This window comes from Nannobrachium achirus, assembly GCF_963921795.1.
Source record: "Nannobrachium achirus genome assembly, chromosome: 17".
Taxonomy (NCBI): Eukaryota; Metazoa; Chordata; class Actinopteri; order Myctophiformes; family Myctophidae; genus Nannobrachium; species Nannobrachium achirus.
This window is the reverse complement of record NC_137824.1, coordinates 29,879,814-29,893,547: the sequence shown is the minus strand read 5'-3', so window position 1 is coordinate 29,893,547 and position 13,734 is coordinate 29,879,814. Positions and strand designations below refer to the sequence as shown.

Below are 13,734 nucleotides of genomic sequence, written 5' to 3'. Positions count from 1 at the left end.
CACACACACACATACACACACATACGCATGCACACACACTTAGTTCCAACATGATGGAACTGATTCGTTCTGGTTCATACCCGCACACAAGAGCAATTGTATCACCATCAATGTACATATCACTATACGACACACATGAATCATCACATGTGCCCAGGCACCACACTAGCCCATCCACACATCCCGTAACACACACAAACACATACTGTACGCACATATTCACCCACACATATATACACACCGCCCACACATCCAGACGTGCTCATGCTGGCACAGGGTGAGTGTTATTGATGGCCCGGTGTCCACAGTTAAGGTTATTGCATCAGTTCTCACCAGTTTACAGGAGCTGAGCCTGTGAAGTTCTGCTTCCAGACAGCAACCATCCATCACCCAAATATGCTCCCTGCCTGCGCATACACACTCTCACACACTCAGACACACACACATGCAGATACTGTATACAGTATGCACACAGATACACGTGTGTGTGCATGTGTCTGTCTGGTCTATATGTCTGTCTCTGCGGCTAATCGAGAGGCTAATCTTGGAAAACCATTACTCCGATTACTACCACATTTCTTATGCATGCTACCAGTAGACCAAGGAAGTAAATACCCCAAAATGTTTCGCATATCAGATTATTGTATTAATATTTTGTGCTCCCGGTAGCACATACCGCATTATTTAATGTACCTAGTCTTCTATCTATCTAAAAATCCAGGAGAGAGAGAGAGAGAGAGAGAGAGAGAGAGAGAGAGAGAGAGAGTCTGTCTGTCTGTCTGTCTGTCTGTCTGTCTGTCTGTCTGTCTGTCTGTCTGTCTGTCTGTCTGTCTGTCTGTCTGTCTGTCTGTCTGTCTTCGGGGCGGGTTATGCCCAAATATGGAGGTGAAATAATAGTGATAGTCATATTACTGTTATAGCCTTCAATTTCTCTGACGGTTACAGCACTCTTCTTCTATACCTTACTATGAATGCACAAAGTCTTTGCATGCATGTCCACTCATCCGACCAACAATCATCAATATCACGCCCATGAACGACGGCCAGCGAAGGGCTTATAGCTGTCCCAGATATGGAGTTCCACGCGGCTCCAGACTGCCCGAGTACTGTGATAATGCACGCTGCTGTATACATAATGTAAGCCGGCCTCCTCTGCCCTCTAAAATGGCTCCAGTGTTCATCTGGTACCAGAACACAGATCTTCCTCAGATAACGCCACTGACAGCATCCTGAGGGCATCTGTTCTGCTCTCTCCTCAGATTCAGAGCGTCCGCGGAATACATAAGTAGTTAAGTACGCTCCCAGATTATTTATTTATTTATCCAAATAGATTTTGTTGCAGATACGTATGAAGTAGGGGTGCAACGATACATTTAATAGCGATGACGATACGATACATGGACAATATTGGTTCATTCATGGCGATACGATTCGATACAATCAATTATTTAAAATTGATATAGTAACTATTTAGATAAGTAAACACTGTGATTCTCTAGCTAATGGACATTATATTTCAACACATATGGACAAACCTGCACCTTGACATGAACACAGAGAAAACACACATTTATCGATAGACCAAGAGTAGCTTTATGGAATGGAATTGGTAAAAAAATAAAATAATTTATGTTACACCCCGATGAACAGACTGCACTTTAAAATCCTGCGTATTCATTTCACTCAACTGAGTGAACAAATGGCTCCATTTTTGCTTACTTGCAGACGTAAATGAACACACAGGATTTCACTGTGTTGTTTCTTCCAAGCTCCAGGCTGAGCCGCTGGGTCTGCTGTGTGTTGGAGTCACCATTAATAACAAATGTCAGCGTCTGCCACCCCCCCGAGCATCATTAAACACACACACACACACACACACACACACACACACACACACACACACACACACAATATTATGCACATGCACACACACATGTTACCTAGACGTGTGGTTGCATACGCATACTTATACACATGAGAAGATAATATGTGAAAAATGTGGTCATTGCAACACAAAAATAGAGATGAGATGGGAGGAGAGGGAGAGGAGAGGAGAGAATGTAGGACTTGAGTATAAAAGAGCTGAGAAAACTAGACATCAAAGGGAATGAGGAAGGTCAAATCAGTCTCTAATTTACCCCTAAATTCCACTTTTGTAATTTTTACATGTCAACCGTTATTCTGCACTGTTTGTTAGAAGCCTTCGCATATGGAGGATTAAATGTGATCTCTGTTCTGCTAGTATCCTCATTATTCACACTGTGAGATCACAGGAAAAGCATGTAAAATGAATATTCAGCATTATGTTCGTTCTGTCTCATTGCCCCAATTACTGTCTGTCCTGAAATGTACACGGTCCCCAGTCCTCACCAGGTATTCAAATCTCTACGCCTCCTTCTCCTCTTCTCCTCCTCTCCTTCACTCAGTCCGTCTCTCAAGTCAAATACATTCTAGTATTTCTCTTTCCTTTCCTCTTTAACACTCTCATTCACTTCATCTCTGCCTGTCTGTCTGTTTGTCTTGCACACTCTGTCTGTCACACACACAAGCAAGCACACACTCACATGCACGTGCACACACTTATCAACTGCTTCTGTCTTTTTGTTCCAGATTGTTGAGCAAGGCAAGAATGCGAAGAGTTATCATTACATCCTGGCTAATCTGGTAAGGACTCGCATCAATAACACACTGTTTTGCGTCCACTGATTCTCTGCTGACGGAGACATTTCTCTTCACGGCTCAGTTCACCTTCTACAGTCCCTTTAAGCTGCTACAAAAACATGGACTCCAGATGCTAAATGCTTCATTGCCTTTATAGTGCACTTACAGTACCAAATCACCTGTCCTGCACATAGTCATTTTGCCGCAAGCTGCTTTGTTTTATCTCTTAAATACCCTCCCCCAATGCACGTGCACACACACACACACACACACACACACACACACACACACACACACACACACACACACACACACACACACACACTCAGACGCACACGCACACGCACACACACGCACACACACACACACACACGCACATGCACCGATTAGAACAGGTGAGGTGATGGCAGGTAGAAGTCTGACTATATGTGAGAGGAGACAGAAGCTTATAGAAGAGTCCAGAGCTGCAGTGAGGCAGACAGACACATACAGGTCAGACACTAATATGCAATAGCTCTCTTTGTTCGCTGCCAATTTCCCATCATGTCACGTTGTATTTATGCAGCTCTAGCAGCCTTCAGGCTCACTAAAATAGCCAAAAGAAACTAAATTGATATAGCCTGGGTCCACACCCCATAGACCCTACCCACTCCACTCAGTCTGATAATCAGGCTAAAATTGATATGAAGAGAAGCCACAATAATAGCAGCATTAATATGCAGCTGTCAGTCCCAACGATCTTTCACTGCTGCAGATTTTAGATCCCTGTCTTGTCTGGCCGGTCTGCTTGATTACATTTTAAATGATGAAGCTTGGACAGCTATAAAGGCTAATAACCAAAACTGCCACAATAATGTGTAATTGCTCCATTAAAACGCCTGTGCGAGACTTTTCCCGATTGCTTTTGTCTTTCCTTTTTGTGAATTTTACTTGATGGGCGTGTGTGTGTGACTGTGTGAGTGCGTGTGTGCGCGTGCATTTATGCGTGAGTGCGTGCGTCCATGCTTGTATGTGAGAGTGTGTGAGATAGAGGGATAAGGGACATAAGCAAATCAGGGCTTCATGGACTGTTTCCTTTACTTCTGAGCATCAGGAAGCCCCGGTTTCTATAGTAACCTGTCCAGCTCACTGCACTGCATTAACTGGCACATGGAGCAGAGACGAAAAAAAAAGAAAGACTGTCCACTCAGCTGAGAAATACAGACACCTGGCAGCACACACTGGTGCAATAGACAGACTGAGGAGAGAGGGGTGAATGAAGGTCGGGGGCAGGGGAGGTAAGGGAGGCAAGGATGCTCTTGTCTTGGTGTCATTTTTCTCCTTTGGTCCTTGTTTCTTTTTCTGTTTTCCCCCGCATCCTCTATATGTCACAGGACAGTGATTGATATAAGATAAGTGGAAAGTGAAGCTGCCTGTTAACTCCCCATTCATAACCGGTGTGCACTGTATTAGTCTGTATCTTATGTGTTTTAGTCCCGTCTGTGCCTGAGCGCCGTTTTATCTCCTTGTTTACGTCCTGTTTACACCGCGTGTAATACCGGCTTTCACCTGATGCCCACTACCACCCATACAGTCCGGGATTAAAAAAAAAACATATTTATTGAAAAATACGGACTGTTACAGTGCACAACGATTTCGAATGGTGTGCCATACAGGGTCAGCGCTTTATATGTTGCTGTTGTTTTGTACATGTACGACGAAGTACGGGCTCTGTGGGCAGATTTCCAGTGACTATAGGGATTAAGAGACCAACACTATCATAGATATGTAAGCAAATGTCAGACTCGATAAAATACATTTATGAAAGTCTACCTACCTTACAATTTGTTAACCAACGTCGAGGCTACACGGCTGATTGACATCCTGGATTTGTTTCGAAGTGTCCTTGAGCAAGACACTGAACCCCTTAGTGCTCCCGATGCCGCTGCTGTTTTTGTGTGAATAGATCAATGTAACACACATGGCAAAGCACTTTGGATAGATTGCTGCCCTACTGATAGATTTTGTATCAACAATCGCTGTTTTGGCGGCTAACTGATTTCAGGATGTTTGAAAGGAGGATCTAATTCTCTCTCTCTCTTTCTCTCTCTCTCTCTCTCTCTCTCTCTCTCTCTCTCTCTCTGCACTACTCCATGTAAAAAATGGACGGCCAAGAAACACCTTAACAGTAAATCACTCCATTCTCCTTCCAGGACTTTCCACCTAGCCCTCCATTGTTCCTGGTGAACCCAGGTGAACAGTGTAAAATAACGGAAACCTACGTACAGTATGTGGTTCAGATGGAATCCATTCTCGCCCTCAGGGAAATGAGACTCTAGAATGAGGTGAAATGTAGTTCTCATTCTCACACCTCCATAGAATAACCCCCCCCCCCCCCTCCCCAGAGAAGGAGAGGGATTTGAGTAGTTTTCATTATGTGTTTGACCCTACACCAGGGGTCTTCAACGTTTTCAGGCCAAGGACGCCTTAGTTGAGGGAGAGATGAAGCAGGGACCCCCACAACCTGTTCATAGATTCCATATGCCGTAGTTTCATCGTTTGACAGCATAATCATCAGTATATTTTAACCGCCAATACCTAATAAACTTGACCTTTCACTCTGTACTTGGTGTGCTCTTTTTCCCCTCTACACCAAACCTTTGCCAAAAATAGCTGATCTACAAGCAACGCCTTGCGCTGCGAGGCATTGTGAGGTTCGGCTATTTTTGGCTACAGTTCTCAGGATATGGACATTAGGGTTCAAGTGATTAATATAAAACACAAGGATCTGGAGGACCCCCTGTAGTAACTCTGAGGACCCCCTAGGGGTCCCGGACCCCCTGTTGAAGACCCCTGCCCTACACTCTTACCCGTCACAGCTACAGTAAAAGGTTTTTCAATGTAATGTAGCACACAGTATGATATACTGCTGTTACAATTCACAAATCACTATGCTTTGTTGGCATGAATGTATCAAGGCAAAGTAAGCCAAAGTAACAGAATAAACAGATTAAAGGTAGGGTAGATGATTACATTTAATTGAAATAATAACAAAATGCATCTATGTTCTGATAGTACTAGTTACTATAGAATGTTTGGTCCCGGTCGAGTGAGGGGCGGACCTTGGTGTGCGTAAGGCCCCACTCGATCATGATTAGAGGAATGCTGATTCTTCATTTTCCCACATATAAGCTGTTTATTAGCACTCAATTAAATCTTTGGGTGTAGTCATACTGTATATGGTGGAGTGAGTCATGGAAGCAGTTCCAGGGTTAATTGATCATCATGTGTTTCCAGTGGACCATTCGTTAAATCCCACCCCACACTAGTGAGTGTCCAATTGCTCATTAACCATTGCAAACGGCCATAGACTAGGTCTAGAACACACTCCCATTCATATGTCAGATAATCAATATAAAGTACACGAAATCAGCAACATTCATTATAACATTAAAACATATGGTCAAACACTGCTGCTGTGGGATTCCAGGATAGAGGGTGCATTTATTACCCCTTTCCCCAAGCCAAAAACAGCACTGACAAATGATGTGTTGACACACACACACACACACACACACACACACACACACACACACACGCGCGCGCGCACACACACACACACACACACACACACACACACACACACACACACACACACACACACACACACATATACTTTTTTTTGTGGGTTCATTAGCATTTTTGGGATCTGTAGGGGCAGTTGCGGTCTCAAGTCTAGACACAGTTTGGATGTGCACATCCCTGCGGGTATGGACTCATTTTATAAAAGCAAGTGTGTGTGCGTGTGTGCTTGTGCGCGTGTGTGTGTGTGTGTGTGTGTGTGTGTGTGTGTGTGTGTGTGTGTGTGTGTGTGTGTGTGTGTGTGTGTGTGTGTGTGTGTGTGTGCGGGTATGGACTAATTTTATAAAAGCAAGTGTGTGTGTGCGGCTGTGCGCATGCATGTGCGTGACTCTTGAAAACAACTTTATCTCCTTTGCTCATTCTCTATCAATCTCTCTCTCTCTCTCTCTCTCTCTCTCTCTCTCTCTCTCTCTCTCTGTCAGGAAGTCTATAGTTACTAGACTACTAGGCTGACATTGTATAATGTATATCTATCTCTTCATAATATCTTGTCTGTGTGCTTCAGGGTTTCCTGGACATTGATTTGACGGATCTAAGGAAGGGTGGAGCCAACATAACAGGCTTCCAGCTGGTCAACAACTCAGCGCCAGAGGTCAGCCGTGTGGTTCAGCAGTGGATGGACTTTGACAACAAAGATGCCAAAGTGCCCAAGAGAAGTCTGAAGGTATCTAATCCTCCTGTCTGTCGGTTTACATCTTTCTACTGCTTAATTTGTACTCCAAAGTAGGAGGTGTCACTTGCCAAAAATAAAAGATCTACAAGCAAGCATGCTTTGATCCAGTGTTTCTCAAACATTGGAAATCTTTCAAGATCTCCCACTTAATTGGTTCCATTTGCACACTGTCCGAGTTACAGACTTGAAAGGGTCAATTTATACCCCCCTACAGGAAGCCACAGAGTCCCTGGAATCCACTTTGAGAAACACTGCTTTGATGGACAAACTAAAATAATGAATGCAAACAATTGAATTCGGGAGCGTATTAACAATGACGAATGCAGTAATACCAACTATAATGTAGTTGCGGCAGTTTCAAAATGGTGAACACATGAACTGAATAGTAGCAAACTAGTTTTACAGTGTGTTAATCAGCTTGATTACACGCACACAAGAATTAGCATGCATATATGGAATATATAGATGGTGTACAGTATGGGACGTGGGACAATTGTTTCTTATACCTGTCGTGTCTCTGCAGTACACAGGTGCTCTGACCTACGACGGGGTGAAAGTCATGTGGACGGCGTTCCAGAACCTGAGGAGACAGAGAATAGATATCTCCCGTAGGGGCAACGCTGGAGAATGTCTGGCCAACCCGCCTGCTCCCTGGGGACAAGGCATCGACATCCAGAGAGCACTACAGCAGGTCACTACAGTACACACACACACACACACACACACACACACACACACACACACACACACACACACACACACACACACATTTAACAATTTATTCATGTCCACACTATAAGAAGAACACAAGGACACAAACGTTATAGTTGCAGTTAGGTTACATTCACAAAGTCATGGCACATGTTTTCGGATTCACACCAAGAATGTCAATGAATGCGTCTCCGCCATACTTTATGTATAACCGTATTAGACAGTACAACACTTGGCCAGTCCTTCTGCCTCTCTTACTGGACATCCAAAGCTGTCGAAAACCCTCCAACAACCAGTCTGTGGGCATGTCCCATCCAGGCTGGACCATCCGAGAAAGCAAAGTTCCCAGTCTCGCACTGTCATCCGGTGACAAAACACCCTCCGCAGCCGCACCCATGAGCCTGGAGGTCCACCCACCGCTGCTCTGATAGCGGACGGACACAAAGCAGGGAAGTCGTAGCATGTTACTGACGAGTAGTGCCTTGGTCACCGGGAGATTACGTCGCTGAGTGCATCTTGATCTTAAGAAGTAGCAACGCTCTAAAATCTGCACCTACTACATTAACGCTTGTAGTTAGAACGGGTTAGGTTGTCTCACCGTGACATTGTCGCGCGTGCATTTATTGATTTCCAACACGCACGCACTCACGCACGCACGCACACACACACACACACACACACACACACACACACACACACACACACACACACACACACACACGCACGCATACATACAACTACATGCAGACACTGGGAAACAAAGCATCACATGCACACAGGCATAGATACATGCACACACACACAGTACACACAGACACAAAGTGGCCACCACATGCTCAGAAGCACACACACAACAACATGTCTATGTACGATTCAACAGGTACACATAGACAGTAGACACGTACAGGCTAAATCACAACATACAGGCTAAATCTCACACACACACACACACACACACACACACACACACACACACACACACACACACACACACACACACACACACACACGTATACGCACACATGCACATATGCAAATACATAAATCCATGTGTGCATTCATGCGTGTGTTTGAGTGGCACATTGACTAACAGTTCCTGAACCAGGGCTGGCTGAACAAATGAGGTCTCATTCTGTTGCATAAAGTTCACATTAAGTCCCTGCAGAGATCACCAGTATCCAATGTGACATCACTGCTAGTAAAGTAAACAAAACCCGCAGGCAGTAAGCCTCGCCCCTGAGCATCATGCGATATGACATCAACATTTGAGCTCAGTAATGCAATGTTTGGACCAGCCAGACCACTCCAGATACGCCTAATAGCCACCTAAAGTCACTCTCCCAGACATTTCACATGCATATATGGAACCATGCTTATGCACACACCTATACTGTGCCTGTCGAACTGCCGGTCCGTGCGGCGGCCGCCAGTCCTGCCGCCGGCGATGCAGCGCGACTGCCAGTCGTGCTGCGTTGTTCCGCGGCAGGTGCCGGTGCTAGAGAATGTATTTGCTCTTTCTGTTATTCTGTCTTTGTCTAATAAAATAATATTAGTTCTAATTACCAACACATTTCTTATTATGGCTTGATTCTGTCTTATTAGTGTACTGTAAATTAAGGGTGGGACCTAAATATATACTGTACACTCATGTGATCCTAACGTTTTTACACTGTAGAGTTTCATTTGGTCTTCGGAATGCATCAGAACACATCAGCACACACAAAACTGAAGAGTTTGTGTGTGTGTGTGTGTGTGTGTGTGTGTGTGTGTGTGTGTGTGTGTGTGTGTGTGTGTGTGTGTGTGTGTGTGTGTGTGTGTGTGCGCGTGTGCGTGTGCGTGTGCGTGTGTGTGTGTGTGTGCGTGTGCGTGTGTGTGTTTGTGGCCTGAGGCTCTTTCTGTGGAAAGGTCTGGTCAATGTAACCATCTGCCTGCGGGTAGACTGGAGATTGAGGCTCTGCTCTTGCTCAATTAACTTCCTCACACAGCCAAGAAAAACACTGCAGTGTACACACACACACACACACACACACACACACACACACACACACACACACACACACACACACACTGTGTGTATGTCATTAACCTCCGTAGGCACATTGCAGCACATTCACAAATAAATGAACACTATGCAAACACATTCAACCCAGGCTAAACACGCAGTGGCGTGTAAACAGTTGACACATAAATGTTCTGCTGCTGGTTGATGGAACATTAATCTCATGCATGATGAGATGAGTTGCTCTTCTTTCCGCTCTGGGAGTCACAGTGACTCCACAGAAGAGTGACTGACTGATGCCATGTGTCCGTGTCCCTTCACAGGTCCGTATCGACGGGCTGACGGGTCACATCCAGTTCAATGAGAAAGGCCGCAGGACCAACTACACTGTCAGCGTTATGGAACTGGCCCCCTCTGGACCCAAGAAGGTGAGTCTGCTGTCTGGGCTGTGAGGTGACGGAAACAGACTTCAGGTCACAAGAAGGTCCACCGTCTCAATTCCTTGAATTGGCTTGGATCACCTGGGTGGGGAAAGTGTCCCATCTGTTAGACCATCTGTTGGCGATGAATCATTGTTGTACTTTGTATAGATACATGTACAGTATGTGTCTGTGTTTTTTGTTTGTTTGTTAATTTCTTTCTTTATTGTTCCCCCTACTGTTTGTTGCAGGTGGGCTACTGGAATGAAGATGAGAAGTATGTGAGCACAGCATCCTTCATGAGAAGCAGCAATGAAACATATGGTCTCCAGAACAGGACCTACATTGTCACAACTATCCTGGTGAGTGTGTGCGTGTGTGTGCGTGTGTGTGCGCGCGTGTGTGTGTGTGTGTGTGTGTGTGTGTGTGTGTGTGTGTGTGTGTGTGTGTGTGTGTGTGTGTGTGTGTGTGTGTGTGTGTGTGTGTGTGTGTGTGTGTGTGTGTGTGTGCGCGCGCACACGCGTGTGCGCGTGCGTTTGTGCGTGCGTGTGTCCACTGCTATGGACATACGGTATATATATATTAGGGGTGTAACGATACATTTTAATAGCGATTCGATACATATCACGATACATGGTTGACAATACGATACATGGACGATATTGGTTCATTCATGGCGATACGATACGATACGATTCGATTCAATGATTTAAAATCGATATAGTAACTATTTAGCAAAGAAATTAAATATGTGTGAAAGGTGTAGATAGTGCAGGTTTTAAAGGGAAACATGTATTATTATGGATATAAATAAGAAAACACAGTGATTATCTGCCAAATACATGTACATTGTATATTGACAAACCTGCACCTTGACATGAACCCAGAGATTACACACATTTATCGATAGACCAGTGTAGCTATATGGAAAGGAAAAGTAATTAAACCCCTCCTTTAAAAATGTTCTGCTAAATTCAATGCACAAGTAGGTGGTATCGATGCAATCAATTCTTTGCACTGCCGATTCGATACGATACAAATTCAAACGATTAGCTGTTTTCATTTCGATGTACTTCGATTTTTTAAGTTAAAAAACGATATTTCGATTGCAGTTACTCTATCGTTACACCCCTAATATATATGCATCAATTCAAATCCAATGCTTCACCGCCATTGACCCATACTGTATATGTGTTGTCAATTGGTGTTTCCGGTGGTTTAACCTAGACTGCGCTCTCCTGCACCAGTGAGTGATCCCAGGACTACAAATCCCAGAATACAACCGGAAATGACGTCATCCCCAAATTCTCCGCTCCGTCTGGCTACTTGTTATGAGATTCATAAAAGTCCATGTATCTCAGATTATTTTCCCAGATCGTGTTTTTGGTCAAAACAAGCCTTTTTCTATGGACCATAACTAAAGAACAAATGATCTCGGATATACATTTTCTTTGCCGGGTGAAAGAAGAAAAGATTGTCGGATCTTACAGGCATCCTTTGTTTACATCCTGCTTAAATGGTGAAATAAAGTAGAAACACAAAGGTGGATGAATAGACCTTTTTTCATTTTAGTTTTTATTTTCCCAGGGGAGGTTCGCTGAGAACAAAATGTTCTTTTTCAGGAACACCCTGCTTCACACTCACACACATTAAAACCTGGGAGCTGCCCAGTACAACCACAGTCTTATACTGTTGGCCATTGACCAGCTCCACTGGAGCAGTCTGGGGTTCAGCGTCTTGCTCAAGAGCACTACAGCGGTGTTGGGGTAAGTGGTGGCCATTCGCTTCCCACCAGCTAGTCCGGGGAATCAAACCGTGAACCTTTCGGTTACAAACGTATTCCACTAAACTTTGGCCACCGCTGCCCCTAAGTGTTCATGAAGTGTCCTTCATGGCATCTCAGCAATTTTTATCAGAACTCACAAGTTATGATAAAAAAGAGAATCTTTTTTTGATCGGGGTCCCTCAGTGGTATAGCCTTGGCCCCCTACTTTTTTTTCTCCAAATCTACACCAAATCTCTTTGCTGAAAATTGACAGGCTACTACAAGCTCACAATGCTCCACATTGCATCACGCGAGCTTGTAGATCTGCTATTTTTGGCGCAAAGATCAAAATGTTCCCCATGCCCAGAATATCGTCGTAGTCAGGTGGAAACCTTGTATGTCCAAAACCGTTCGTTTTGTATTTATCATTTTAAAAATTGTTTAAAATTGTGAGGCGTTGTGTGCTTGTAGATCTGCTATTTTCACTAGTTTTGTGCCATGTATGGTGAAGCAGGGCTTGCCTTTACTTTACGAAAAAACATACAAATTTGAAACTTGGAAACTTGGTTCAAGTGGTTAAAATTACGCCATGTTTCTTTTTCAAAACACTATTAGGCTGACACTGATGCAACATTACTGCACTGCAGTTTGCATCACAACTGCAGTGTTATTCTAGAACAGCCACATACAGTAGCTGCGTACAGCTTGGCTGTAGATGGCCAGCAGACCTCCACTGCGCAGGTTAATGGGGTAAGGGATTTCTATGGCATGCCTCTTTACAAACCCTGCTGTTCTGGCTGCCAGACACAGCCAAGCCCGGCTTAGGAGGTGATATGGAGGAGCATGGTTGAATGAGCTCAGTCCTAGCACCAAGCACCACCAAGGAATTCCACTAACACCAGGCCACAGAGCAGAGCTTTAAGGTGGACTTTTCTTGGAATGTGTCATTATAGGCAGACATTGTAAGATCACCCAATGTGTACATTACAATACGATCATGTTTCAGCATTTGTTTTGCAGGTTATTTTCAGATAGATTTTCAGATGGATTTTCTGACATTTTCGTCATAAATCGTTTTGGTAGGGGTAGGTAGCATTTGTTTTGGTTGACTTGTTCTCCTGTTTTGGTGGTTAGGAGGTAGATTATTGTCTTTTTGTCTTATTTTGGGCTTAGATAAGTTAGGGTGGTTTCTGTTTTTTTCTGTCTTATTTTTACTGTCTAATAAAATCCATCTTGGCTGACCTTTAGTTGTTGATTTTGAGGTGTTCAAGAGAGAGGAATAACGTGCTTTCTGGGATCATAACAAATTACAATGCGCAATGTGCATATTGATTGCAATCAAAAGCCATTCAGCCAATTTGCCATGTCACAAACAATTATAATAATGCTGTGTGTCTCCAAAATAGCTTATCTTATGTCTCTGTTATGCTTTAATATGCAATTTAAAAATGAATCTAAGGGAATGATAGTTAAGTTGATCATGTCAAGATATCACTGTGTGTGTGCGTGTGCGTGTGCGTGTGCGTGTGCGTGTGTGTGTGTGTGCGTGCGTGTGCGTGTGCGTGTGCGTGTGCGTGTGTGTGTGTGTGTGTGTGTGTTTGACCTTTCTCTCCACTGTATCCCTGGGTTCATGTTTCTCTGCCAGGTGACCCATAGCAGCCGTGTGTAACCATGATTACCTTCCTCTCAACCGTAACCCACAGGAGGGCTGCTCATCTTTACACCATCATGAAATATGGACGTAGGATTTGCTGTGCTCACTGTAGTCTTAGCTTTGTGTAACTCTGTCAACTGTAACGACCTGAGGGAACTGGGGCCTCCCTGGTTCCATGGTGGACAATTCAAAACTGACCTGCTTCAATCCCACTTCCAGTGCAGCTTTCAC

General features: G+C 44.2%; 1 protein-coding gene across 1 annotated transcript in view; it reads left to right on the top strand.

Annotated features, from left to right (window-relative positions):
• The window catches only part of LOC308301494 (glutamate receptor 1-like), a gene marked incomplete at both ends in the record, with an annotated part of 88,180 nt that overhangs the window by 35,004 nt on the left and 39,442 nt on the right, over nt 1-13,734 (top strand). The window contains 5 exons of the mRNA XM_080745490.1: nt 2,611-2,664; nt 6,788-6,946; nt 7,479-7,646; nt 9,989-10,093; nt 10,336-10,446. Coding sequence (XP_080601616.1) covers nt 2,611-2,664; nt 6,788-6,946; nt 7,479-7,646; nt 9,989-10,093; nt 10,336-10,446 — 597 coding nt within the window. The remainder of the gene's footprint in view (nt 1-2,610; nt 2,665-6,787; nt 6,947-7,478; nt 7,647-9,988; nt 10,094-10,335; nt 10,447-13,734) is intronic.